The sequence below is a fragment of the Amblyomma mixtum genome, chromosome 2 (genome assembly GCF_055824585.1).
Source record: "Amblyomma mixtum isolate Tamu chromosome 2, ASM5582458v1, whole genome shotgun sequence".
NCBI classification, from domain to species: Eukaryota; Metazoa; Arthropoda; class Arachnida; order Ixodida; family Ixodidae; genus Amblyomma; species Amblyomma mixtum.
In genome coordinates, this window is record NC_143013.1 from 182766568 (window position 1) to 182793710 (window position 27143).

Consider the following 27143-nt stretch of genomic DNA (forward strand, 5'->3'; position numbering starts at 1 on the left):
GACGGCTGTCCACCGAGATATGTGAGACAGTTACTGCGTAATTTTCTTTCCTCAAATACAATTTTCATTTTCTTCATTACGGGCCATCTTCGTGTTTCTTCTTTCACTCCCACTTCCTCCGTTCCTCTACGGTGCGGTTCAGGTGTCCACCGAGATGACAGAGATTTACTGCGCCATTTCCTTTCCTCAAAAACCGTTGCGTTGAAACGGCAACGCATCGCGCCGAACGGGTGGTGGCGTTCCGTGGACTCCCTGGCAGCGCTACAACACGCTGTCGCGTTCCACTCCTAAAGGCGAAGCTTAAGCTTAAGCTTAATTAGCAGTTAATTAGTATTCAGGCATCAATCAGTAATTAACCATTAATTAGTGATTTGTCATCACTTAGTAATTAGTACTCAATTACATGTGACGCCACCAGTGCCACAGAAGCACTGAAAGTGGGGCGGATAACGCTTTCGCCTCTACGCACTTTAGACAGTCAAAGTGCCCCCTGAATTTTTTCATTTCCTCCGTTCAAGGTGTTTTTGTTTTGCTCATAGAGGCGTCGACCCCCTCCTCTCTATCTAGTTCTTCCTCATAATGCTCTTTTTCTTGAGCACTGCACAATCTTTGTGCTCCGTCTAGAAATATGCGTCCTGTTCCAGATTCAGGAGGCGCTCGCTGGTGCTCAAACCATCACCGCGATTTACCTGGCTGCAGAACTGCTTCTCGGTCGCAGTTCACGTCCATGCATGACCACGTCCTGCAGTGGTTGTAGTCAGGCTGATGATGATGATTATGATGAGGAAGGTAGACCGTTCCTTGTTACGCTATGACAACAGAACAGTTCGAGGCTTCAGCCGTGCAGGTCACTAGCTTGGTGCCAGCGTAATTTCCGACCTCTCTCTAGACTGATAGAATGTTTTATTCAACGACGCCAAAAAGATAGCGCCAAACTCCCCTAGTCAAATAGAAGTGACCAGCGTCACCTTGGAGAGCGACAGAGAGCTAATCGAACTGGCGCTCTCGTAAGCCAAGGCCATTGGGAGGACTCAAATCATCAGCACTATCAACACCCTTTCTTTGGTCTTTAAACGTTCCTTTTGCTCCACCTTCGATCACGCCTTTTCTCCGTAGGCAGGGCCACAAATTTGAGCTCTCTCAATCACGGGACCACCACAATTCGAATTCGTCTTCTGCTCTCTTGCAAGAGAGCAGTTTACTCAGCGACAACTTTTGTTGGAAATTAAAGCAATGATACGATGTGCAGCATCCGTAAAAGGGACGTTGAGCCAAATACTTTGGCTGCGCGACCTGGCTGCATGGCGGTATATACATATCCCGTCTCCATAACGCGTCTAACAGCGTATATATCCCGTCTCTGTAACAGCTATCTGACTTGTTCAGGTTGAAATGAAGTTGCATTCAGATTGTCTTCGCGACCTCGATGGCTCATTTGAGAGTGTTTCCAGAGGTCTAAATAGTAGAAAAATGCCTCACATGTACAGCTTCCAGCGATCACCAATGCACTCGAAGGCCATGCCGCTTGCTGGTGGCTGATTGTGTACTTCTTCATGAAGAGCACGTAGAAGTATCCATAGGACGAACTGGCCATGACGAGCAGAAACGCAGACAAAGCTGCGGAAATGGGCACGCCCCAGCAGTTGTCCACTGTTGTGCGTTGACGAGTGGAAGGTGCAGCTGCTATTTCGAAGTCAGATCGCTTCATTTTTCTAGGTTCCCTGAAAAAAAAACACATAAGAATATAAATATTCGAAGCACCAGAAAGAGAAGACAAAGACGTGTTTGTGGTAACCGGGACAAATAATTTGCGAACTTTCTCTGAAAGGGACGTGCTGGGGTCATTTGTTAGATACCACTCATGCTCTCTTTTGCAAGCCTGTCTCTAACAGATTGCAGTATGAACTCTTTCTCCCCTTCTAGTCTAAAAGCAAATGGGGCAGCTTCGAAATACCACCATTCACGAAAAGCAACGTGCGCAAGTATATTCCGCGCTTCTTCATCATCATCCTGACTTCGACCACTGCAGGGAAAAAAATTCTCCCATGTGTCTCTATTAACCCTGTCCTTCGACAGTTGCGGCGACCGTATCCCAGCAAACTTCCGGATCTCATCCGCCCACCTAACTTTCTGCCGCCCCTTCTACGCTTGCCTTCTCTTGGAATTCACTCCGTTGCCCTTAAAGACCAGCGGTTATATTTCCTTCGCATTACATGTCCTGGTCAAGCCTATTTCTTCCTCTTGATTTCGAATAGGGTGTCATTAAGCCGCGTTTGCTCCCTCACCCCCTCCGCCCGCTTCAGATCTCTTAACGTTACACCTATCATTTTTCTTTTAATAGCTCGCTGCTTTGTCTTTAACTTGAGCTGAACCTTCTTTGTTAGCCGCCACTTTTCTGCCCCATAGGTGAGTACCGGTAAGATACAGCTGTTGTAAACTTTTCTCTACGGAGATATTCATAAACTGTTATTCATGATCTGAGAGAACCTGTTATAAGCGCTCCGACCCATTCATACTCTTCTAGTTATTTCCCTCTCATGATCCCGATCAGCGGTCATTACCTGCCCTAAATAGATATATTCTCTTGCTACTTCCAGCACCTCGCCACCAATTGCGAACCGCTGTTGCCTTGCTAGGCTGTTGAATATTACTTTGGTTTTCTGCATGTTAATTTTTAGCCCCACCGCTCTGCTCTGCCTGTCTAACTCATTGATCATGCTTTGCAGTTCGTGTACTGAGGGACTTAGCAAGGCATAGTCATCAGCGAATCTCAAACTACTTAGGTATTCTTCATTAACTCTTCTCCCCCACTGTTCCCATTTCACGCCGCCGAATATCTCCTGTAAACAGGCGATGAATAGCATAGGCGAGATCGTTCCTCCCTTCCAGACAGCTTTAATGATTGGAATTTTGTTGCTCACTTTAGGGAGAACTATGCTAGCTGTGCAGTCGTGATAAATATCTTCCACTATTTTCATATAACACTCTTGTTTATCCCGATTCCGCAATTCCTACATGATTGCTGAGGTTTCCACTGAGTGAAACGCTTTCTTGTATTCAGTGAACGCTATATTTAGGGGCTGGTTATATTCTGGCCATTTCTCTATCACCTTACTGATAGCGTGAATAGGCTCTATTGTCGAGAATTCTCTACGAAGGCCTGCCTCATCAATTGGTTGATTGAAGTGTAAGGTTGTCCTGACCCTATTAGCTATTATCTTTCTAAAAACCTTGTAGGCATTTACTAAGGAGGACATACAGGGGGCACTTCTGCCCAATCAACTATTCAAACTTATACCCCAGCAACACAGGCGTTTCGAATGCCTTAAAACAGAATGTCATTCGACTCCAAAGCCGAAATTACGCTGCTACACGATGTTTTTCAACAGAATTCAGTTCACATTGCATTCGTGTCAGCGGAGCTCCGTGTAGACATTTCCTATTTTCGAACTCCTTCGAAACGCGAACACAGCCAGAACCGACCAATAGCCGTCGCCGCCGCCGTCCCTTCGCCGTGCCCACAACCGCGAGACTGCTTTCGGCTCTGTGGGTGTTTATTTCGATACCCGCAGCTTGCCTTTTATTGCGCTAGCACTTGTAGTGGCCATTCCTCGTATGTAGTCATTTTGTATTCGTCTGTTTGTCGGTCTGAAGCCGGTTGTGTGGCGGGCTGCTCGCCTGCCCGCCGGGCGCTGGGCGTACTGCCCACCACCCGAACAAACAACCGAAATGCTAGCCCACCTAATTCTGAATTGGTACAACTACGCAAAACGACCATCATTGTTTTTCTGCAGTTTATTTAGAATTGCCTCGTGTAGTGTGTGAGTGAGTTCTAGAAGATAATAGCACACCAGTGTACGTTTACAGCGTGAGCGCGAGATGTTCCCAGGAGTGCGCCAATGAAGACGATTGCACTAATACCGTTTACGTCGCTGCGTATGAACAGCTCGTGTTATTTTGCATAGCATAAAATGCAATATGGATTTTACATTTGTTAAATAAGCTCTTCTTTTTGGTGCCCGTTGTACTCGTGGTTCTTTACGCAGTGCAATATTCTGTGGGAAGCGCCGGTGGGATCGGTCGCCTGCGATGCACTTGACAGCCAAGTATTTGGAATCGCGTGGGACCGGCGCTTCTGAATAATTGTACCTGCTTCCTCCGAAGTGACCGGTACTTGATTTTATACTGCTTTATTCAGAAGTGCGCTTGGTGACCGCCCGCGTTAACTCAAAAGGCCCAGCTCTTTGTCCACACGCTAGCGACGGCGACGAGTGCTGCCGGCCGTACAGCTCTGCTCGGCAGTCTGGGTCTCATCGGCGCTTCCTGTTCATCGTATCCGCGTCCTGCGTTGTAAGGAGTGTTCATTTTCAGGTAACTATTGTCAAAACTACACTCGCTGGCCATTATCATACGCGAAACTTGTGAGTTCGCTCTTCACAACCGCCGAAACCACAGACCGAAACCTACGAACACACGAGACCTAGTCGTCGCGGAAGCGAAGCAAGTAGTCGTCAAATAACATTTAAGAGTTTGTTAAGCGCTTATCGCTGGTGAGTGTCGAAGTGTGCAGATGTGAAACATTGCCGTTCGTATCGCTTATTTCAATACGGATAAGGCACTAGGGCAAATATATTAACGCCCACCGTCGCGTTGTTTTCGGCCAGCCACCGACATGCCGATGTTATGAAGGCTCACCGTCCGCTGGTGGATTCGTCGGTGTCGTTAGCCTAAAAGCATGTCACACTACAATCAGAGGCAGCTGTTCACCGTCATCTTGTCGATTTTGTAGTGTTGTAAACGCAGTCAGCGCCGTCGTCGTGGTTGTGCATTTAATACGAGCTGAAGCTTTCGGACGCGCCTCGAAAGCGTTGTGTAGCACCGCAGGAGTCCGTCGAGTCCGATTGACATTCCAAATTTCGAACACCATTAGACTAAGGTGTAATTCGAAAGTACCCATGTAGCACACGTATTAGGTGCCCAGAATTGAAATTCTACTTCACTGTGGTCTTTTCATCACATAAGAATGGAGTCTCCGAAGCTTGGTTTTAAAGGCAAGAAAACTGCGCGGTGAAAACATTGCTTTAAGAGGTAATATGCTTTAATTTCTTTCGTAGAGCAAATATTGATTTTAGTAAGTAATTTTACGCACCCCATGCACAGAACGGCTTCCACTGCTTGCGAATATTTCTATTACACGTGTAGTTAAAAGTCAAAAATTCACCTTTAGTTGAACATCAGTGAGTGCATTTTAGCATCGCTTCCTGTGAATTCTACTTAACTAATAAATTGCGTAAATACATCTTCTGGCTAGACATAGACTCCAAATGATTTCTGTTCGCGTCAAGTTCTTTCGGTAAACAATGAGTCGCGTGGCTTGTGTTATACGGCTGGTCGCACGCCCTTTAGGCTAAATTATTATTTTGTATGCATTAAATTATTTCTGTGTGAGTTTATTGCGATATAGCCTTAGCTACTGCATTTTTAGCTTCTCGTCGTATGAATGCCTAAGTGTCGGGATAACTTGTATTGTATTTAGTTTGCCGCACTGTAAACAGGCACAAATTATTGCGACAATGTATTTCCTGGATTTGCATTTCTGCTTCCCCACGGCTTCACAAAAGCGCGAAAACAAACGGGAGGTTTGCGATAAACACGTATGCTGCGTACAATTTATAATCAGTATTCGTCGCTCTTTGTTCTTCGTCAAGATATTTAACTGACTCCTGTGACAAAGCAAGAAATTTCTTGACTTTCTATAAAAACACTAGAGCATCAGAAGCATCCGTGATACAGCAGACAGTCAAAACCTTTCCCTCTCCTTTATACAATATGGTCAGTTATTTAAGGAAGTAGTAACTGCCCGATGAGCTTTCAATAAAATTCGTAGAGACTAAATATATAAAACAACTCTTTAGCAGGAGGGGTTGTACGCTGAACTCATGGGTAAGTGCTGCACTGCAGCTAATGCAAGGATCGAAGGAGAAAATGCTGTTGCCTAAAAAGAAAATTCCGGGTTACTAGTTAGTCAACCCAGAGCATAGTTTGAGCATTACATCCTGAAATTATTATGTGTGTTCTCGTAGCTCGAACGTCGCCACGCCTAAGTCCTGATATGGGCAAAGAAATATATAAAAAGTAACCGCCACTACCCTATTGCTAATACGTAGCCAGTACACGCAGGCTGAGAAGGCATTTTGTACTTGAAAGCGTAATATGCCTTTGACCTTGGTACTATGTAGTATTATTGCAACGCCGCAAGATGAGATGCAAACATTTCAGTGGTCACACCTCCCCTTACGCACCTTATGATACCTTGTTCATTCCTTGACGAATAACTGGTTTATTCGTTGAGGAATAACTAGTTTATTTAGCAACCTTTATTGCAGTTTTATTTGTTTATATACCCATTTACTTCTTCATAATTCATCACGGACAGCTAAGCACGGCGTGGTAGATCTGCAAGTTCTGGTCACACATCCGGCACTTGAAACAACGCAGTTATTGCAAGTGTAATCGTAATTGCTTTACTGTCATAGTGCCAATTTTCAATGGGTTTAAGAAAACGTACCACGCTTGTGAGCATAAAATAAGTTGCCGCAAATTCCTGGTGAACTCGAGTGAGCACTCTCTCGAAATCGTGGTAAACCAGAGCCTGGAACTGAGGCCGGACATGATGCCGAAGCTTTTCAAAGGTTTCCGAAAGTATTAGTATAAAGGTTTCTAGCTGGCAGTTTGTCATTGCTAAGCATGAAATATTAAGCAAAATCCCTTTTTTTTTCGCAGGTGAACTCCATCGCTACATACCGGTCAGCGGGATTCAGTTTTCCACTGACTCAGGGATCGAGTTATGCGCGTCTTCAATTTTTTAATCATCAGTAACAATTCTCCTCATGCACACCGGCGGTCTGTGCTCCAGAGCCGCGTTTCTGCAGCAAAGTTGCAATGCCAACACGTATTTTTCTAGTGCCGTGTTTCTGCCACAAAGTTGTCGACGCCAACGCATGCAGCCCACATTCCTCTGTCATTACCCCCCCCCCCCCCCCCCCCATAGCTCAAAGTGCAAGCATTAGTTTTATAGCAGCATTGCTGGACGAAGAGGACAATATGCGATGCACAACGCGCGAGCGTGCTGCTGTTTTTTTGTATTTCGCACACTTGTGATTAAGGCGTGATTGGACACCAGTCGGGTGCGGTGATGAGCCAGTGCTCACCCGAGGCGGCCTGTAAAGGTTACCTTGTCACTCCTGTGTCGGACTCCGAGTCGTCGATATTCATTTGATTTCTTTTGACGTATTACATTCAGTTGGCACAAACCCAAAAAGAAAACAAGCATACAAACACCACAAGATAAAAACATCCCAACATCTTGCTCGAGGTAGATCCGTCGTAAAAGTGCCTTCGCATTAAAAAAAAAACATTAGCCATGCTCTCGTTCCAAGCGAAACCCGCTCCAGTGCCGGCACGAAAAAAACAAACTATCATTTCACAATTCCTTGGACTCCTTGGTTTTCACTGGCGCTGCTTGCGCTACGTGTTCTTGCGCACACATTACGGCTGTATCACCGTCTACGCAATTGCCGTGTGTTTTTACAGTGATTTATGAAATCCACTTATGAAATCCTACCTATCCAACCGAACTCAAGTTGGGAAAGTAGGTACCTTTACATCGAAGGCTAAAGCTGTCAATTGTGGAGTGCCACAGGGACGTATTTTAGGACCTTTACTTTTTAATCTCTATCTGAATGATGTCGTCACTATTAACCGTAAAGCAAGATTTATTCAGATGACGATAGTATTTTTTTTGCTGGCAAATTTATTAATCTTCTTGTTGAACAATGTAACAGTGCAGTGAAATCCTTAGAGGAATTATCGAGAGTAAATGCAATGAAGATAAATGAAAGCAAAACAAAAGCGCAAGGTGAAAAACGTAGCGCAAAGAGACGAGGACACAGAAAGACGGACAACACACGGCGCTAACTTCCAACAATGGTTTATTTCAGAAAGAAAGGTGGTTTTATAACGACATCACGACCAACACGCCGTCAAACCATGAGCTAGCAAAGCGTATCAGCCAGATATGCGAGGTCTTTCGCCATCAATGATACAGAGGGGGTACTAACACAATCATCTTTCAAAAGTGATATCCATTCCGCTTCTATGATTTCTCGTGTCAATCGGTTATTGTGCACATTTAAGACCATGCATTGTTCAAGAAGCGGTATGCAGTGACACGACCGGCAATGGGCTGACAACCCTTTTCCACGCATATCATCTACGTCACGTCCATGCTCTCGAAGCCTATCATTCAGGCATCTGCCAGTTTGCCCTACATACTGCTTGCCACAGGAAAGAGGAATTTGATAAATGACATTTTAAATACAATTGACAAACTTTTTCCTATGTTTTTTCGTACAACCAACACCCTTTTTAGATTTTTTGAAATGTTTCGTACACAGATGACTCAACTTCTTAGGCGCCGAAAAAACCACTCTAGCTCCCGAACGTTGCACTATTTTTTTGAGATTATGGGAAAACTTGTGAAAATAAGGAATGACGGCAACTTTTTCTTTCTTACTCATGGCTTCCTGGTTATCCTGGCCTTTTTTATTGCAGACTTTTTTCAAAACACCTTCCGCCACAGACACTAGGACATGGGAAGGGTATCCAGCATTCTCAAGCCTCTTGCACTGCTGAGAAAAACTTTCATGCATGAGGTGCGGGCAAGACTTCTTCAGAGAATTAAAAAATGAAAGGCTGGCAATAGATCTTTTTACGAGCTTAGAATGGGCTGAATGAAAAGGTAACAATGGTTTTTCGCCGCGAGGTTTGAACATCCAGCACGTCCGGTCATGATGCATTGTAATGCTGATGTCAAGGAATTGGATAACCCTGTTTTCAGGTAGTTCGAACGTTAGTTCAAGAGGACTAAAATGGTTACGAAAAAGGGTGAGAACATTAAGAACGTCATCCTTAAAGGAACTGTCATTACTGTTAAGAACAATCAGAAAGTCGTCAACGTACCTAATGTTCTGACTAAAATGGTTACGAAAAAGGGTGAGAACATTAAGAACGTCATCCTTAAAGGAACTGTCATTACTGTTAAGAACAATCAGAAAGTCGTCAACGTACCTAATGTTCTGACGTTCTTAATGTTCTCACCCTTTTTCGTAACCATTTTAGTCCTCTTGAACTAACTTTCGAACTACCTGAAAACAGGGTTATCCAATTCCTTGACATCAGCATTACAATGCATCATGACCGGACGTGCTGGATGTTCAAACCTCGCGGCGAAAAACCATTGTTACCTTTTCATTCAGCCCATTCTAAGCTCGTAAAAAGATCTATTGCCAGCCTTTCATTTTTTAGTTCTCTGAAGAAGTCTTGCCCGCACCTCATGCATGAAAGTTTTTCTCAGCAGTGCAAGAGGCTTGAGAATGCTGGATACCCTTCCCATGTCCTAGTGTCTGTGGCGGAAGGTGTTTTGAAAAAAGTCTGCAATAAAAAAGGCCAGGATAACCAGGAAGCCATGAGTAAGAAAGAAAAAGTTGCCGTCATTCCTTATTTTCATAAGTTTTCCCATGATCTCAAAAAAATAGTGCAACGTTCGGGAGCTAGAGTGGTTTTTTCGGCGCCTAAGAAGTTGAGTCATCTGTGTACGAAACATTTCAAAAAATCTAAAAAGGGTGTTGGTTGTACGAAAAAACATAGGAAAAAGTTTGTCAATTGTATTGAAAATGTCATTTATCAAATTCCTCTTTCCTGTGGCAAGCAGTATGTAGGGCAAACTGGCAGATGCCTGAATGATAGGCTTCGAGAGCATGGGCGTGACGTAGATGATATGCGTGGAAAAGGGTTGTCAGCCCATTGCCGGTCGTGTCACTGCATACCGCTTCTTGAACAATGCATGGTCTTAAAAGTGCACAATAACCGATTGACACGAGAAATCATAGAAGCGGAATGGATATCACTTTTGAAAGATGATTGTGTTAGTACCCCCTCTGTATCATTGATGGCGAAAGAGCTCGCATATCTGGCTGATACGCTTTGCTAGCTCATGGTTTGACGGCGTGTTGGTCGTGATGTCGTTATAAAACCACCTTTCTTTCTGAAATAAACCATTGTTGGAAGTTAGCGCCGTGTGTTGTTCGTCTTTCTGTGTCGTCGTCTCTTTGCGCTACGTTTTTCACCTTGCAGTTATGAACCAACAAGCCCAAGCATATACCCTTCTAAAACAAAAGCGATTATATTCAGGCCGAAAAACAAGCACATACCTCCGCTTCAAGATATTATGATAAACTCACGATGCATCGATTTAGTCGAGAATTCCAAATGTCTGGGTGTCACCTTTTTCTCAAATATGTCCTGGGATAATCACGTGAAGCATGTTCTAAGCAAAATAAGTCAAATAACTGGTGTAATAGGTCGTTTAAGGTATATCCTTCCCGCACGCATCAAACGTTTGCTTTATCATTCACTATTTCAGTCACACTTGAGCTATTGTGAACTAGTATGGGGAAAAACAACATCCACTAATATAGAACACATCCACCTTTTACAGAAAAAGTATCTCCGACACCCATATAATGCTTCTTCTACTGCTTCCACCTCAACTTTGTTTAGCAACTCTGCTCTAATTCCAGCTCACAGTCTCTATAGATATCGCTTAAGCCATGTATATAAACAACAAATACACAGGAATATCATCGATATACGTAACCTATCCCAATTACAGGACAGAACTCCAAATTACCTTACAAGACACTTCGATGATTGGTCAGTACCGATGTCACCTTCAAGTTACGGGAAACAGTGCCTTAGGTACACAATACCAACGCTTTTGAAATATTATAATTCGGTCCGTGTTGACCTCTTCACGCCAACCTGCAAGGACCTCCGGCAGATGTATTTGGTTCCTATGAAATGTTATCTAGCCTTGCTGTTTTCTTTTGGATTTGTGGCAGTGAGTACCGCTGTTGTTTTCTGTTCTTTGTGGACCCGTCAAGTTGTCCAAGGACAGCTTTTTTTCTACAATCCCACCATCTGTATATGATGGCAAATAAAGATTTCATTTCATTTTGTTTCATTTTAAATGCTCGACGGCAGTACAGCTGCGCCTCTGTAGCGCAGTATGAGTAGACATATAAAAGCCTTCTCTATGTCGCCAACAACAGCCTCACTTACACGCGCATGAAGCAGACAAGGCCGGCAAGGCGACTGAATCGATGGCCAAGGCCGAAGAAAATCGAACAGCTATGAGTGTCAAGCAGCAGCGCGGCGACAGGCAACCGACCGCGCAGCCTGTTTAGCAGCTGTAACGGACACGTGTCGTGTTCGTATCAGTGCCGCGCATCAGTTATTGCATCGTGCCGATGCGCAACAGTAATGCGCAGTAGGTTACAGCGTCCCGCTCGGCTCGCCCAGAACGCCGGCACGCGTCCCGCTCGGCTCGCCCAGAACGCCGGCGCGCGTCCCGCTCGGCTTGCCCAGAACGCCGGCGCGCGTCCCACTCGGCTGGCCCGGAACGCCGGCAAGCGTCGTGCCTATAAAAGCTGTGCCTTCAATAAACAGTGGTTCATTCTTGGACTGACCATGCTGCTGTAAGCGTCGTCCCTCCGGCTGGTTACAGCAGCCTGTTTAGTTTAAAGTAACGAGTTTTTAGTACCATTGAGTGAACTAAGACCATCGCTGTGAACAATAATTTCGAAGCCAAACCTCTTCCACGCAGTCACAACTTTGATATATATGTCTTGTTATCCTAACTTCACATGAGTCGGGCCCGGCATATTCCAGAAAATTTAGTTATGAGGAAGGACTTTAACGTTTCATCAAAACTGTGTTAAGTACATCCACAATAGTAGAAAAAGACCGCATTCGCATTCAAAATAAATCTAAATGCAATTGGCAGGTGCACCTAAAAGTATATTCAATACCTTATGGATGTGCTTCCTGAATGAAAATTATATTTAAGAGTTATCATGCCAGCACTTATACCTCTTCAAAACACGAAGGGTCTCGAAAACTACTAAAATAAGAATATCGCAGCCAGCTAATGGACGCAAATATGAGAGCCAACGTGAAATGTTGTGTTAGCGGGCTTCTAACGAGGCATTAGCCCACGTCGTGAACAAAAAAAGGCAATACTATAGCTTACCGGAATAAATTACCAGTGGTCTCTTCGAAAGCCAGAACCAGTACCTAGCAGACAGATGGAAACTAATCGGCGCAAAGGAGACAGCTAGGAAGGCGATTTTTCTCAGTTCTACATCTCAAGTAGTTCGATAAAGGAAGACTGCACTGCTCTTACTTTTCTCGTTTCTTCCTTCCCTTGTTGTTGCTAACCTTTTTCTTCTCACGATAAATTGGTTTCGAGAACCACCAAAGTAACTACAAGGATTCTGCGCTATTTACTAGCGTTTTATGTCTCTTACAGAAGAGCCTGAAAATGAAGCGATTCCTCTAATGAACGGTGCTATTTCTATCTGTGTGCTCTTTCCGAATGATCCCTCTTTGTGAAGTACTTTTAAAAAACAGGAAACGTATTTGCCCGTACTCTTTGGCGACTGAGTAAACCTCAAAAAATAAAACAACAAAACTTCAACATCCGCAGCAACACATCCGTCCTTCCATCTGGCGTGAAAGTATTCTGCTCTGAGTAGGCGGTGTCAAGGTTTTAGAGGCATAAGGCAGGAATCCGCCGATGCTTTTTTTTTTGTCTACATTCCAGCGCAGGCTGACGGTGGAATGTACGCCTAATCATCCGACTACATATAACCGCACGCCTGCTGCGCTCTGCGTAAAAATTGCACCACCGTTTGAAAACCTATGCTTCACTAATTTCATGCCATGATTTTCCGAAAATGCATAGCGTGAACCCCGATATTCATAACGGGGCAGCCGATGATGATGATGATTATGAGGTGATCATTTTGCTAATGTTCCACATCAACAAAATCATAGCAAAATGTTACTGTTATATTATTGGTTTCTGACGCTTATATCCATCCACAGCGTGCCAATTCGCTGCGTGTTTTTTATTCGTGTTTATATAGGTTTTATTGTATAAGCTTTCCAGCGCTGTGGGCGACATTGTGTTTTCTTCGCTCGATTAATGTCGAAGAAAATTTGTCCGCATCGGGCAAAGGATGCGTATTTTTGTGCCATAAGAAGCAGCTATGCCTTAATGAACTCAGTCGCATCGATATGCAGGAAGCCTAGAGAGATATCCAATTCGGCCGAGGAAACTTTATAGCACTTTTCATAGTGTTCAGATTTAAGAAATTTGAAGTGCCAAAGTGACTCAGAGTATAGAAGAAGCCTTTGTGGAGTGCTCCGTATAATTTCGACAAATTAGGGCTCTTTAACGTGTACCGACATCACACAGTACACAGACCTCCAGTACTTCGCCTCAATGGAAATGTGAATGCTGCGGCTGCGATCCAACCCTCGCCTTTCGGGCCGGCATCCGAGCAACATAACCACATATCCACCGCGGCGGCTAAGTTTCTCAGTTTTTACTGCGTCCAGCGATTATGCCTTGCTTTTCGATCTCCTTCTGCACATTTTCTTAAAATCTCTGCAATTCTCTTCACATATCAGAGAGTTTCTCCGTGAATTACGTATGCTTATCCTCGTTTCTAGATTAGCGCTGTCTATGACGTTTAGCCAAAGCACTTTCCGAAAAAAAAAACATATAGAAAGCAGAGACTAATTCTGCTTATTCAGAAATCTAGTGATCTTGATTTTCTGTGCAGACTATCTCAAAAGGTTTGCTGGAGTATCGTGATCTATACTGAGGTTGAGGTTTCCAATAGCGCTCGCGCGTGACTATATGCCGCGCTACGCGTTTCGCACGAGGCTTGCAGGTGTCCTTGCGAGTTCTGCAGCTGATGCCACGTAGGCTGCATCTGCGAATATTATCGCAATTTTTATGAAAACGTAAAAGAACACGAAGGCTATAATTCTGCAGAACCTTGGGAGTGGGAGGCATCGTACCTGCTAAATGTATAAATAAATTTATGCCGGGATTGCCTCGTGGCACAAACAGATGTTCCTCTTCGTCCCAGATTAGAATGCCGATGTTAGGGGTTGAATACCATTAGTGGAAGTGCATGACAGTTCATTTTTATGGCTATATTTAGCATTACTAAACAAAGTTTTTGATATATCATTTTTATTCTGTGTTGATGCTCCGCATATGGGATGTCGCTTTTTAGCTGCTTTTGTTATGCTAGTATCTTAAACTCACAAGTAACCGGGATAAAGCACAGTTCTGAAGCTGTGAGGCAAAAATTTTAAAATCCACAGTGGAGCAGTATCTCTCAAGCGGGAGCTTTCAGGGATAAAAAGTGCGTAATTACCATGCCTTATCCCACGCTTCACAATGTGCAAGGCACCGGCATGTTCCACAGAGACTGCGGCGGCTAAATGGCGGCCCTCAGGTGCCATATAACAAAAAAGATTATATTCCTCGCAAAAAAAAAAAACTTCGCCCATCAAGTTCTGAAAAATAATTTAAAAGCCACCTGATTTCTTCCCATTCTTTGTGTGACATAATGCTTCGAAAACACTGAAACATTAGCCGGAGGCTTATCTAATACCCAAAACAGGATATTTTCTCAAACGGCTTAGGTGGCAAACAGTGAGGTGCAGTGTCTTCTTTTTTACTGGCTGTATGAAGGCCACTGTTTCATAAATATCACTGCATCAAAAAGAAAAGCAATAGATTTTCCTTTTTTTTCTGCTTGAGCAGCGGATATTTCGCATGCAGAACATAAAAAATAAAATCACTGAAGAGAGGTAAGTTGAAAGATTTCAACTCATGAAAAAAGCAAATTGGATCCCTAGAGGACAGGTTTATATTCACAGAAGAATGCCGTACCTCTACCTCTACACCCCTACACGTGTTGTCGTCTAACTCGAACCGTTTCTAGCCCGGCGCTCTTCGTGCCACGACCCACGCGGCGCAATTTCATCGCCAACGGCGAGCGACGTCCTTTCCTGTCAGCAGGCACATCCAGTGAAAAGGAAATCATTGTGCTTATAGAAATGGGCTGCTGCAGCATTTATAGTACCATAGAGGAGAGCAGCGACAATATTTAAAAAAAAAACATGCGGCCGCAGCAGCAGAGCAGGATTTCGGATTGCATTCACGTTCAGGTGCTTCCTTTCCGTTAAAGCTGTTCGCGAAGGTTGTGACCGCTTTTCGCCGCTCAATAAGAAATTGTTTTTGGTGCTGTTCAGTGACACGATCACGAAATGTGGCTTTTATGGTTCTATGGAGTGAGATCTTTCACGTTTAAAATGTGCCTTCTAAAACAGCGTGACTCCAAGTAGAAGCACTCCTAGCTCTACGTGAAGTGCGAAGCTGGTCATGCCATACTGCTGGAAAGAAACGGCCTGCGTGAAAAGTGATGGTCAGGCCCATTCTTGGGGTCGCGTCTCAATGTACCGCAAGGGGAAGCTTTGGGCCAGTTGGTCAGACATGTTGGGGAGGAGGAATAACCGCAAACTTGACAGGACTGAAGATCGAGAAGAGGACAGGACGAGCGGTACCGCTCGTCCTGTCCTCTTCTCGATCTTCAGTCCTGTCAAGTTTGCGGTTATTCCTGCTCCTCAATGTACCGCATTGGGCGAAAGCCTGCTGTATCCTGTATAAGAGTCCGTAAGCCGCGGAATGATTATGGTGTAGATTTTCCTATACATTTATCGTGTGGTCTGATTTAGAGCCTTCTTTGTAGGCGCCGAAAGTTCGTAACTACAACCTTCGCTATCACTTAGTACCGCCGTTTCCGATACTTCTGCCAACTAGTAGACACCGGTAACGCAGTCCGAGCCGTGCACTAGCTTTTTGAGCGCCTTTTCCTTCAGTTTACCAGTGGTGTCATGTTTCATTTCCTAGTAAATTATGTCCAGGCAACTTAGCTGGGTGGCACAAAATCCCCTCTTATGGTGTTCAATGACCACATTATTTTTGATCCTTTTATATTAGGTTGAGGAATGGGTTGACAGCTATAAGCCTAGGGCTTAGTTATTCAAACCACAATTAAAGCACTATCGCACATAGTATACCAAGGAAGGCTTGTATGTGTTCCGGCGTTTTTGTGCAGGGTGCTGTGCGTTTGTGTGTTCCAGCCTTTTGTGCTCTGCCTGAAGTAAGGCCACTGGACATCCTTGTCAACTGTGATACATCACGGTATTTTAGAAAAGCTTTTATTTTTGGGTTTTTAACTCCGGCGTATTATCGCATTCTTTTCACAAGCCCTAAGAAAACTCGTAAAAACGCTTGTTTAACTAATCTCTTTTGCTACCTAATCTGATCTTGTTACTTCACATTTTGCACGCGTTTTGACGCATTATGATTTCACTTTTTATTCAACTCCCTTCTATAGCGCCCCATGGGCCCTTGAATGTATTGTAATAAACAGATAAACAGATAAATGCAGAAAAGGTACTTTCACAACAAATCAGGGTATTTCGCATAGTGAGCAACAAATTAAAAGTAAAATTTCGCCCTCATCCTGTAAATCCTTTCGGGCTGAGTGATTCTAATTGGAATCACGTGATTTAGAGCCCGCTAGCGCTAAATTGAGCGAGAAGCTCGTGTTTTATGTGTAGTAATTCCGACATCTTTATATTCATAAATGTATTGCGATGAACCAGACGAAGTTAGCAGCGGCGCGGAAAGTAGCGGTCGCGTTACACCATGGGTCATTGATTCATATCTCCTGTCCTTCAACGCGTCTAACTCTTCGGCTGGGCACCACGAAACAATAGGTTAGAGGTCTATCACCTAATCGACGTATGCTTGTATGTAGGAGAGGGATACAGCAACTGCTTACGCTTTGCTGTCACCAGCACCTGGCGCCACGTCCTCTCTTGCTCCGTGTAAGAGAAAAAAAAAACGTATATTTTTTTTCGCTAATCACGTGGAAAGGTACAAGCAAGCCTCATGTTGCTACTTTAGACTAAATTCTTTCGGCTACACATATTTAGATGCGCTAAAATATTTCGCAAATAATAATGATTCCAAGTTGAATCACTGTAACCTGCCGGCCCCATTGTAGAATAAACAGCGCGGTCGCATTTGAGCTACCTGTTACTACTTGTATCTTGTAAATGTCGGCTTTTTAGCGCTTAAAAGCATTTGACTCAGTCGTAACTCAAGCAGACTTATGTGCATTTTGTAATCATGGTCTAGAAAGATTTTTACAACGGCGGCGCAGCTACTATAGTGCTCCTATGCTAATAATAAACGTTTTAATAATAATAATAATAATTATAATTATACACGTTTGTGAATCAAGGAGACGCGATCCCAGCAATGTTTCTCCGCCTGTTTACAGAAGATATTTAGAGGCCTGGATTTCTAAAAGTTGGGTTGGGTGTTAATGAGAAAAACCCTAGCACCCGATGTTCGCTAATCTCATTGACTACCTCAGTCACTGTGGAGATGCACGTATTTTCTGTGAAATAAAGAAGCTGTGAGTGGCGCTCTGTTCCGCTGACCTATATTGTGGGATGTGTAGTTGCTTTGGTGCCTCTAAATAGGTACAATTAACGGCTACCCACCCACCAAATAAAAAGCTCTCTTGAGATGCAAGGAGAACTACGTATCTCTGATGTTGCCTTTAGGGGTACGAAATTTAGCCCATGCAACAAGAACGTGAGAAATCGGCTGTACTTGCCTCCTAATATACAGTGTATCGGAACACTGTCGGTGTGTATGCCGGGAATGGCGGTCTTATCTTCACCACAGCACAGGCTAGAAAGACGAAGAAATTTTTGCTTCCCAGGCAACGCCAAAGCCACCCAAGAAACTGTCGGTATAGTGTGCACCGATGACTTCTCGGAATCAATAGCAAAGGCACTTAGTGAATCATGTACTGTGATGATAATACACACGTGCATGCATGTTAGATGACACCCTATGATGAATAAAGCGATATAGTAGTTAAAACTCAATATGCTGAAGACTTATTCATACGGAGTGCAATGCACCGGAAAAAAAAAACTTTTTTTTTGCAGTGCATGTAGCTTGAAACGCTTGCGCATAAAATATAATTGCACTCTGATCTAGAGTAAAATAACGACATCCTGGAATGAACGGCATGGAATGATGAGTTCTACCATTTGTTTCTGCCTAGCGCAGCATCAAACGTGAACAGAACCTCTGTTGTAGATATTGTCGCTCATAGTTTCCCGCTTTGCGTGTAGCTCGAAGTAAGTAACGCGCAATACGGAGATGTTGAAGCATAGAAGGCTGAATTCTGGGTGCTCCGTGACGCCGCCCTCCAGCTGACCCGCGAGGATCTAGTCTATCTGACGGCAGCACACAGACTCGAGCTCCTTTGAGTTCAACAGTACTTAGCACTGTCCACAACAGCACCTGAAACAACTGCGAAGTCACGATGCAAAAAAGAAAAAAAAAGCTGAGAAGGTACGCTGATCTGCAGCAGCAATACAAATTTCACTGCAAGAGGAAAACGCCTATGGCTAGTTAATGGTGCACGAGCCTTTATATTACCTAACGCACCGCTCAGCGTGTTCGCTTTAGTAGACGTACGGAGACGCTGGACAGCATTATGATGTACGTGAACTATTACAGAATTCACAAAGTCCGCACATTCTAGTCTGTACCGATCAGTCGTGACGGTGGCTCGGCGATGACTGCTGTTGACTTGATGCCCAAAATGCGCGCTTCTCGGCGCTTGGACATTCTTGATATCCGATCCGGCGACTCCAGCCGCTTCAGCCCTCAAGAGCATCTCACGCTCTGCGGGGCTGAAGTCGCTGAAACGCAGGTCGGAGTCCTGTGCGACAACTTCCTTGTCTGGTTAGGGAACAGGATACATCATAACGCTGCCAAGACGCCGGTGTAAACGTAAACAAAGCTATGATAGCGGCGCTCGGTACATGCCTTCAACGTGCGGCTGGCGGTAGCTTTTATTTTGGCTGCTGCTATACCGTACCGCCCGCTGCCAGAAATCAGGGAGTCAGCGTTTACTTCATCTTTCACGTCACTTTATCCTATATTGTTATCAGAGAGTCCCGAGTTTGAATCAGACCGGCAGGAAAAACGTTTTCAACTTATAATCCAAATCACTTAAAAATAAATTCATATTTCGCTGCCGGAAAAGCGGGACCACACCTATGAAATGCCGAACTATCAGATTTTTCTAACAAAAAAAAATTGATTGAGCTCTCCTAAGACTCCCTTTTACTTATAACCGATTTTCTTTAAGGGTAACCGAATGGATTCTAAGGGAAGGGTAGCGTAGCAGGGGCGGAAAAAGTTGGGTGGGCGTATGAGATTAAGAAGGTTGCGGGGATTCAGTGGTCGAGATATGGGAGCGGCGTTTGTGGTCCAGTAGGCATAGTGAAGCTGTTGATGATTGCATGGAACAATGACCAATTTTGCCTCCGAAGATGTCTACATTAAGCACAAGCACCTTCATCAAGAGAGGAAGAAGATTCAAGGGCGTCCCACAACACGCGTTGGAGAGTGGATGCTTCCGGTGAAGAACAGCGTTCATCACACGTAGAGTAAACAATAGCAACCCAAAGACAAAGCTTAACCCCCACGCAAACCTCTGTTAATTATCGCCCATGACAGCAAATTGAAAAGTGCAGGAGGATGCAGGACCGATTTGTTGCGCAGCCACGCTGAGGTTTGAATGCAATCGAGCTTTCAACACCCAAAAAGCAGACCAACTTGACCAAAAGTTCTTGTTCTCGACGAAAACAGTCATCACAGAAAGGCCCGTGTTGTTTATCCAGCTATTGATACTGCTGGACAAGGCAAAAATCAAGAATACGAACCCCCGCTGCAAGAAGCACTTTCATCGTACGAGTACTTCAAATGCTTCTGCGTCGACTCAATCTTCTACAATTTTCCATTACAAATTATAGTACATGCAGTAAGTAGGCGCTTAAGCTCGAGTCTGGAAATACAATACAATCTTTATTCAACATCTCAGGGATGTTTGGAGTACAGACAAAAAGCCTGACATAGGCTTGACTAGGCCCGCACCCCAATACATGGCAAACAGAGACAGCGCATGGTAAAAATAAAAGAGAAAAAAAAGAAAACACAGCATTTGGACTTTGGGAACGCAATCTGCAGCTACTGCTGCAGTCATAAAAATATATATATATATATAAGTGCATAAAGCAGACTAATAAGTGACAGTGAAACATAGGCCAGTCCAAGTTGTGCATACATCAATAAGACATAAGGTAATGAAATTATTACATAACATATAGAAGCTCGCACGAACCTAGACTCCAGTATAAGATAGTTGAAATATATCTGGTAAAAAATAGAGATACAAAAAATGCAAAAAACAAATGGTTCCAAAGAATAAAAACAGCATGTTAACATTCTAATTCCATACAAATTTCTTTCGTAGGTTTTCCAATGAAATAGATTGTATATCTGTGTTCTCGTCCTTCGAGAAATCATTTAACATTGTCGGTAGTTGGAATTTCAACATTTGATTTCCATAACCCGTACGGCATTTACTCACATTCCATTGTTCGGGCTTGCGCGTTGGGTAGGTAGGAGTGTGCTTTTCCAGTCCGGCCAGCAATTGTAATGCATTTATATTTTTAGATTCTTCTAATCTATATTGTTTAGACAGTCTATAGGTGTACATAGATTCTACACTAACAATGTTCAGCTGCCTGTGCATGTCCTTCGTATGGCTTAAATAGGGTGCTTTACAAATTATGCGTATGGCACGTTTCTGTAGCAACTGAAGATCATTAATATTATTTTTGCTTCTGGTTCCCCACACAAGTGCGCAGTAGTTGAGCGTGGATGAGAATAAAGAGTTGTAAATCAGAATATTAACTGCTCTTGGAAAAGTAAAACAATGACGCCGCATGAGACCAACAGTTTTCGAATGTTTTTTGATGAGGTCATTTATGTGCTGATCCCAGGACAAATTTGCAGAAAAAATAACACCGAGCGACTTGAAACTTTGCACAACCTCTATCTCTGTACCCTCAATTAGAATTGGCGGTATTACATACTGTTTATTTTTTGGATGAAACATAACAGCCTTGGTTTTTCCAATATTTAACTTCAACTCATTTTTGCTGCCCAGGTGCTAACTATATGAACTGCACGATTAGCACGATGGGAAAAATCTGCACCGGAAGAGCCGGAAAAGAATAAACTTGTATCGTCTGCATAAATTATGTACTTGGCCGTTGGGTCAGTGTTTACTATGTCATTTATATATAAAACAAATAGAAAAGGACCTAGAATGCTTCCTTGCGGAACGCCTGGTTTAACCGGTTTTACGGTGGAAGAATGCCCTGTTATCACAACACACTGTGATCGGTATTCAAGATAGGATGAAATTAACTTAAGGGCTACACCGCGAATACCATAACACTGCAACTTTTCAATCAGTATACGCTGACTAATATAGTCAAAGGCTTTTGTAAAGTCAAGAAAGACACCAAGGACCATGTGTTTGTTTTCAAAACTTTTCAGGATACTTTCTTTTTGCATAAGTAGCGCTAATTCCGTGGACCTATTTTTTCTGAAGCCATATTGCGCAGGAGCTAAGATGTTACAGTGATCGGTGAAAGAAGTTAGTCGTTTGAGAATAACTTTCTCAAGTCCTTTCGAAAAAACTGGAAGTATTGAAATCGGACGGTAATTAGAAAGGTTGTTTCGGTCGCCCTTTTTATATATTACGGTTACCTTGGAACACTGCATACTCCGCGGGAACACCCGTGATGAGAGGCAGATGTTCAATATATGCACCAATGTATGGGCAACTAATTCAATTACATGTTTTACAGGCTTCACTTGAAGGCCCATTATGTCAGTGGAGGTGCTGTTTTTTAGGCTCGCAAACGTAGTTATTATTTCAGTTTCCGAGACCGGCTCCAAAAACACAGCTTGTGGGCAAGAAGGTTTCATGAAAGTTGAGTAGTCTCCGCCGGACGACACTGAGACCACAGAAAGGAAGTGGTCATTGAAAATATTTGCTAATCTCTCCCCTGATATTTCTACGCCATTATTACCTAGCTTTGTGATTGTCTCCGGAGATTTGCCGAAAATTTGGTGAAACCTACGCCAAACCTGACCTGATTGCTGATTCGAGGAAGCTAAAAGATTATAGTGGTAACGATTCTTAGCAGTACGAACTTCTTTGGTGATTGATTTCTATACCTCTTAAAGGCTTCCAGCCTCGTCCGGGCACTTGCTTTTGATAAATTTCTGGAAAAGCCGGTCACGCTTTTTAATGCGGTTTAGCAGTTCTTACGTTACCCACGGTTTCCGGATTTTCTTTAACCTATGAAAACTTTTTTTGCGGAAAGCAGGAATTATACAAAGATAATTTTTTTTTTAAGAACCTGTCATAAGCTACGTCTGGGTTATATTCAGAGAGGACGTCATTCCAGTTTACTTCTGCAATGCATTCACGAAAGCTAGATAACGTGCGCGAATTGATTTGCCAGCGGAGCGAAGGCAGCTCATATTTCGCACTGATTTTAAAACCGAGATACACTGACAGAAATATCGGAAGGTGATGACTCAAAGAGTAATTAATGATACCAGATTTAATAGGACAAGTTTCGAAGTTAAAGGGCAGCTGCAGCACTTTTTTGAAAATTTCGCGATATTCAAGGACTCAAATCTATGTAAGCTGTACGTAAAGCATGCCAAGTGTTTTTGCACTAGCGCTTAAAATAGTGACGTAATCGACGATTGAATTTTGCGCTTCTCCTCAATGCACTGGAGGAGTGCAGAAAACCTCAGCGTGACGTCACGGAAGGTATGATTTCAAATTACCGCTGTCGTCAGCCATATCCTGCGCTCACGCTTTAGACGCTGCCAAACAACTCTCGGCAGGGTTCGCCTTCGGTGGCGTTGGTTTTTTTCTTTCAAAGCAGGCATTTGTGCGTTGGAAATGTACCGATACCTTCGATGACATCATTATGCGCCTCCCACTTGGCGTTGTGCGCTGCGGAGAAGCTTGAAGGGTGTCCGGATTTTAATAGGTGATTACTTCTCTATTTCAAGTGCTAGCCCAAAAAGACTTCGCATGCTTTACCTCCAAGTTTCACACATTCGACCCTCTTAAGCTCGCTGATTTCTAAAACCTATGCAGTTTCCCTTTAACTATAAAAAGATCAAGAAGTGTTTGGGAGCCAGCTGCTAGCCGTGTAGGTGACGTTATCACATTTTGGCATGAGTGATTATTCAAAAGGGATTCAAATTTCATCTTTGGGCGTATTCTCAGCCAAAATATTAATATTGAAATCTCCACTCAATATAATGTAGAGGTTTTGAGCATTGACAAACTCTAGCAAAGAATCTATGAAAGTGGAAAATGAGGAGACGTCACCGCATGGTGGACGACAACTACACAATAAGTATTTGCGCGATTTTAGTACAAGCACTTCGAAGTCAGTAGAAGCACAACAGAACTAATCAAGAACTTCACACTCAATTTCGTTAGAAATTAGCATCGATACACCGCCACCACGTTTACCTACACGATTAACAAAGTAAGATTTGTAGCCAGATAGCTTAATCACGTCCTCTTCACAGTCAAACTAGGTGTCTGAAAACATCACTACATGAAATATAATATTGGCTTGGATAAAGAAACCCTCAAGAGCGCCATCCTTGTTCCTGCGAGATCGCAGATTAAAATGAATGCAGTTCAAACACTGTCGAGAATCACCGAATGCACAGCCGTCCAGCTCCGTCGCGTGAACTAAGCCGCTCATACATGAAGCCGTCGTGAGAGAATTAAGACAGATTTATACGTCAGCCACACGTTATCAAACGACCAGCGCTTGAAATATGCGGACAGACAACTTCGCGTTGTTGCGCACCATTCATACTGGAGGCGGTGCATTAGGCTTACATTCAGACTGGTCGATAACAAATGTACGCAGAAACCTGCGTTAACATATGACGACTCATTGAAAATGCTTTGTGCAAGCAATATCGGCAGTGCTTTAACTTTTGAAGGTCTGCGTATAGAAAAAGGGACTTCAAACTCCCGCGGGCACAAAAGAAAGAGACGTGCATTGTCAAAATCAACTGCAAACCTAGTGTACATGTAACAAAAGGGCGATGAAGGCGGGTTTCTGGTTTCCGCTCTAAGCGTAATCGTTGGTGCCACGTTAGCTTTGTTGCAATCTGTTGTGTGGAAGTCTGAAAACTTCCACCGTATGCCGTTCCATTTTTTGTGAATTAGTGGTACCATCACGCGTTCAACGTCCTGACAGGAAACGTTTTTAGACCTAACAGCGCCGCTCCAACGAACGTTAGTTTCCATGTTCTGCTTCATTGTTTGTTTCTTTTTTTCCCCTTTTTGCAAGTCCTAGCTGATACAGGGACACTTTCACTGCATCTTTGCAAGATCGCTTTCCTGCTTGATGACCAATGCGTCAGAGTCATCTGACTTTCTAGCGAAAATTTTTCCGTTGCGGCACCAGACAGACTTCCAGCCAGAAGAACGCTTTTTGGCAGCAGCCATTCCCAAAAGAAGCTTGAGAGTAGGGCCCAGGTGTTCATTAACAAACACAGGAGATTCTGAAGTGCTGCCAAGGTCGGAATTCTTAAGGCGCATCTTTCTAGCTTTTTCGAGTAAGGAAATCTGAATAATGCCCGCGTGGTCACCTCCCTCATACCCTGCATGCCTTAAAGAAACCTGTGCTTGTCTAAAACCAACTCAAGAAATTCGCTTGCATAGCCCCGGACTCAGGTCTGAGCAAAATGGAAAAATAACAGCAAAGCTATAAGCGGTGTCATGCCATTGTTGCGTAATGTTGGTAAAAATACTGGCGCCCTCAACTCCAGCAGAGACAAGCATAGTTTTGAAGCAGTTGATATTTATTTAAATGTTCAAAGAAAACACCAAATGGCTTTTCTTTTCCGCTAAGTCGCAGTGATTCCGCCTGGAGTGGTGCAAAATGTCTTATAATAAACAGACGGAAGTTTGACTTTTTGAATTTTAGAATTATTCGCCTGCCAGACATGATAGTCCCTTGATGTCAGTTTTTTATACTTAGCAATCTTAATTTGTGCCGGAAGAGCCAGCTAGTTAGTAATGCTGAGTTTTACGGCGCAAAAGCAAGAAAGACATTAAAGCGCCAAACACAGGGCTAGAATGTTTGTGTTAAAGGAGATATCTATATTTTGTTTAAAATACTAGCTTCTTTGAGAAAGTTGAAAATGCTTGAAAAATCAATCAGCGCTTGATCACCTAAAATCAACGTGTGGTGCAAGTAGATGCATTTAATGTAGAATTTTCTAAAATACTTTTTTGAAATTAAAATGTGGTTTACTCAGAGTTCATCGCCACACAATTCGCAGAGACAATCGCCTTATTTTCTCAGTGGGAAGTTGTGTGCAATGTTTGTGTGTCCGATGCGTAGCCAACATAAGATAACTTCTGTAAAACATCTCTGATGTCTGCATGATTTCCACTCTTCTAAAATGGGGTTTATATAGTGCAGGTTGTTGTTTGTGTGTTCCTCCCATGTATACTGCCACTTACTTGTCAGTTTAATGCACATTAACTTGTAAAAATCCCTGTGCGGTACGTTGAATTGATTTATTTCGTCATTTCGAGCTTGTGCAGCGCATGCATCTGGTTTTTCATTACCAAAAATTCCAGCATCGCTAGGCACACAACAGAATATAATGTTACATTTTTGTTTTCTGATTTCAAATATGTTATATAGGATGTTTGCTATTATAGGTTCGGCAGCATTTCTGGAGTGCAGTCCTTTGAGCATAGTGAGGCAATCGGTGTAGATGATGCTGTTTTTGATGTTCTATTTTACTATTTTTTTCGACAGCTGCGAAGATGGCGTAACACTCGAAGTAAAAATCGATGCGCACAGTGGCAGTCGTATCATTTTTTCTCTTTTCACTTCAATTACTGCGCATCCAAAGAGCGTTTCTTTCTGGAGCCATCAGTGTAAAATTCTGCGTAAGTGTCATATTTTTCTTGCACTGGGAAGAATGTGTGTAATATGCTTTCATTTGGATTGTGCTTTTTGTCCAATTGTGCCTTTGTGAAGTCATGTACTGCGGGGAGACAGCACCATGGTGGCAAATGGCAAATGGTGGATTCTAGTGCAGTTAACGCTTCGCATTTGGCTTCAAAGGACAGTATTATTAACCTGATAAAATGCAATTTGTTGTTGATTAATCTTATAGATGGACACTTGGTGTCAATGGGTGGCGTAGATGCTTTCGAAGAGAGATGGTTTTTAAGACGTATGTGCATGCAAGTGCGATTTATCGATCTTCTAAAGCGGGCTCATTACTTTCATCGTAAAGGCTGCTACTACACGATGTTCTATATGCTTCAGATGATAGGCGCAAACCAAGGTTGTGAACAGGGTCAAATTCTTCCTAGTAGGATGCTCCTGCTGAACCATGTACAATGCACCCATGCTACTTGTAGCGCACCAAACAGCGATAGATTTCTAAAAAGGCATGCTCTATCGGACCACCACCGTTTTCTTGAGAACATTTTTAAAGCATTAAGAGCTTGAGAAGCTCGTTTTTCATGGTAGTTAGTTTATGGTAAAAATGTTAGTCTGCTGTCACAAGTGACGCCTAAAAATATGTGTTCTTCTTTATCGGTAGTGCGCTTTGGTTCAGGCATAGATTGAGGTCGACCTGTAGGCGTCGTCACAGTGAGAACAGAACAGCTACTGTTTTTTTAGGAGAAAATCTTAATCCGTTTCTCTCTGCCCAAGCAGACTGTTCATTTACTGTGATTTGTAGTTAACTCTCACAGGCAGATATGCTGGAGGAAGTGATTGCTATCTGTAGGTGCTCCACATAAACCAAATACATTATGAACTTAGGTATTACTTTAGTTAAGGAATTCTTTTTTACTGAGAATAGTGTCGTGGTTAGAATACAACCTCGGGGTACACCGTTCTCTTGGGTGAAAGTCAAGGACAGAGTTGCTCCTAGGCAGATTCGGAAGGTGCGGTTAGCTAGAAAGTCGTTCAAACGGTTCAGCTTTCTGCGGCGGATACCTAGCTCTGCTAGATCACGGAGGGTACCGAACTTCCATATGGTATCATAGGCCTTCTGCAGGTCGAAGAAGACCCCGACACAGTGTTTCTTGTGAAGAAAT

General features: G+C 43.3%; 1 protein-coding gene across 1 annotated transcript in view; it reads right to left on the reverse strand.

The window, feature by feature from the left end:
* LOC149361769 (monocarboxylate transporter 12-like) overlaps positions 1–27143 on the reverse strand; it is a 100630-nt gene that overhangs the window by 65757 nt on the left and 7730 nt on the right. The window contains exon 2 of the mRNA XM_089572808.1: positions 1480–1721. Coding sequence (XP_089428934.1) covers positions 1480–1708 — 229 coding nt within the window. The 5' untranslated portion in view covers positions 1709–1721. The remainder of the gene's footprint in view (positions 1–1479; positions 1722–27143) is intronic.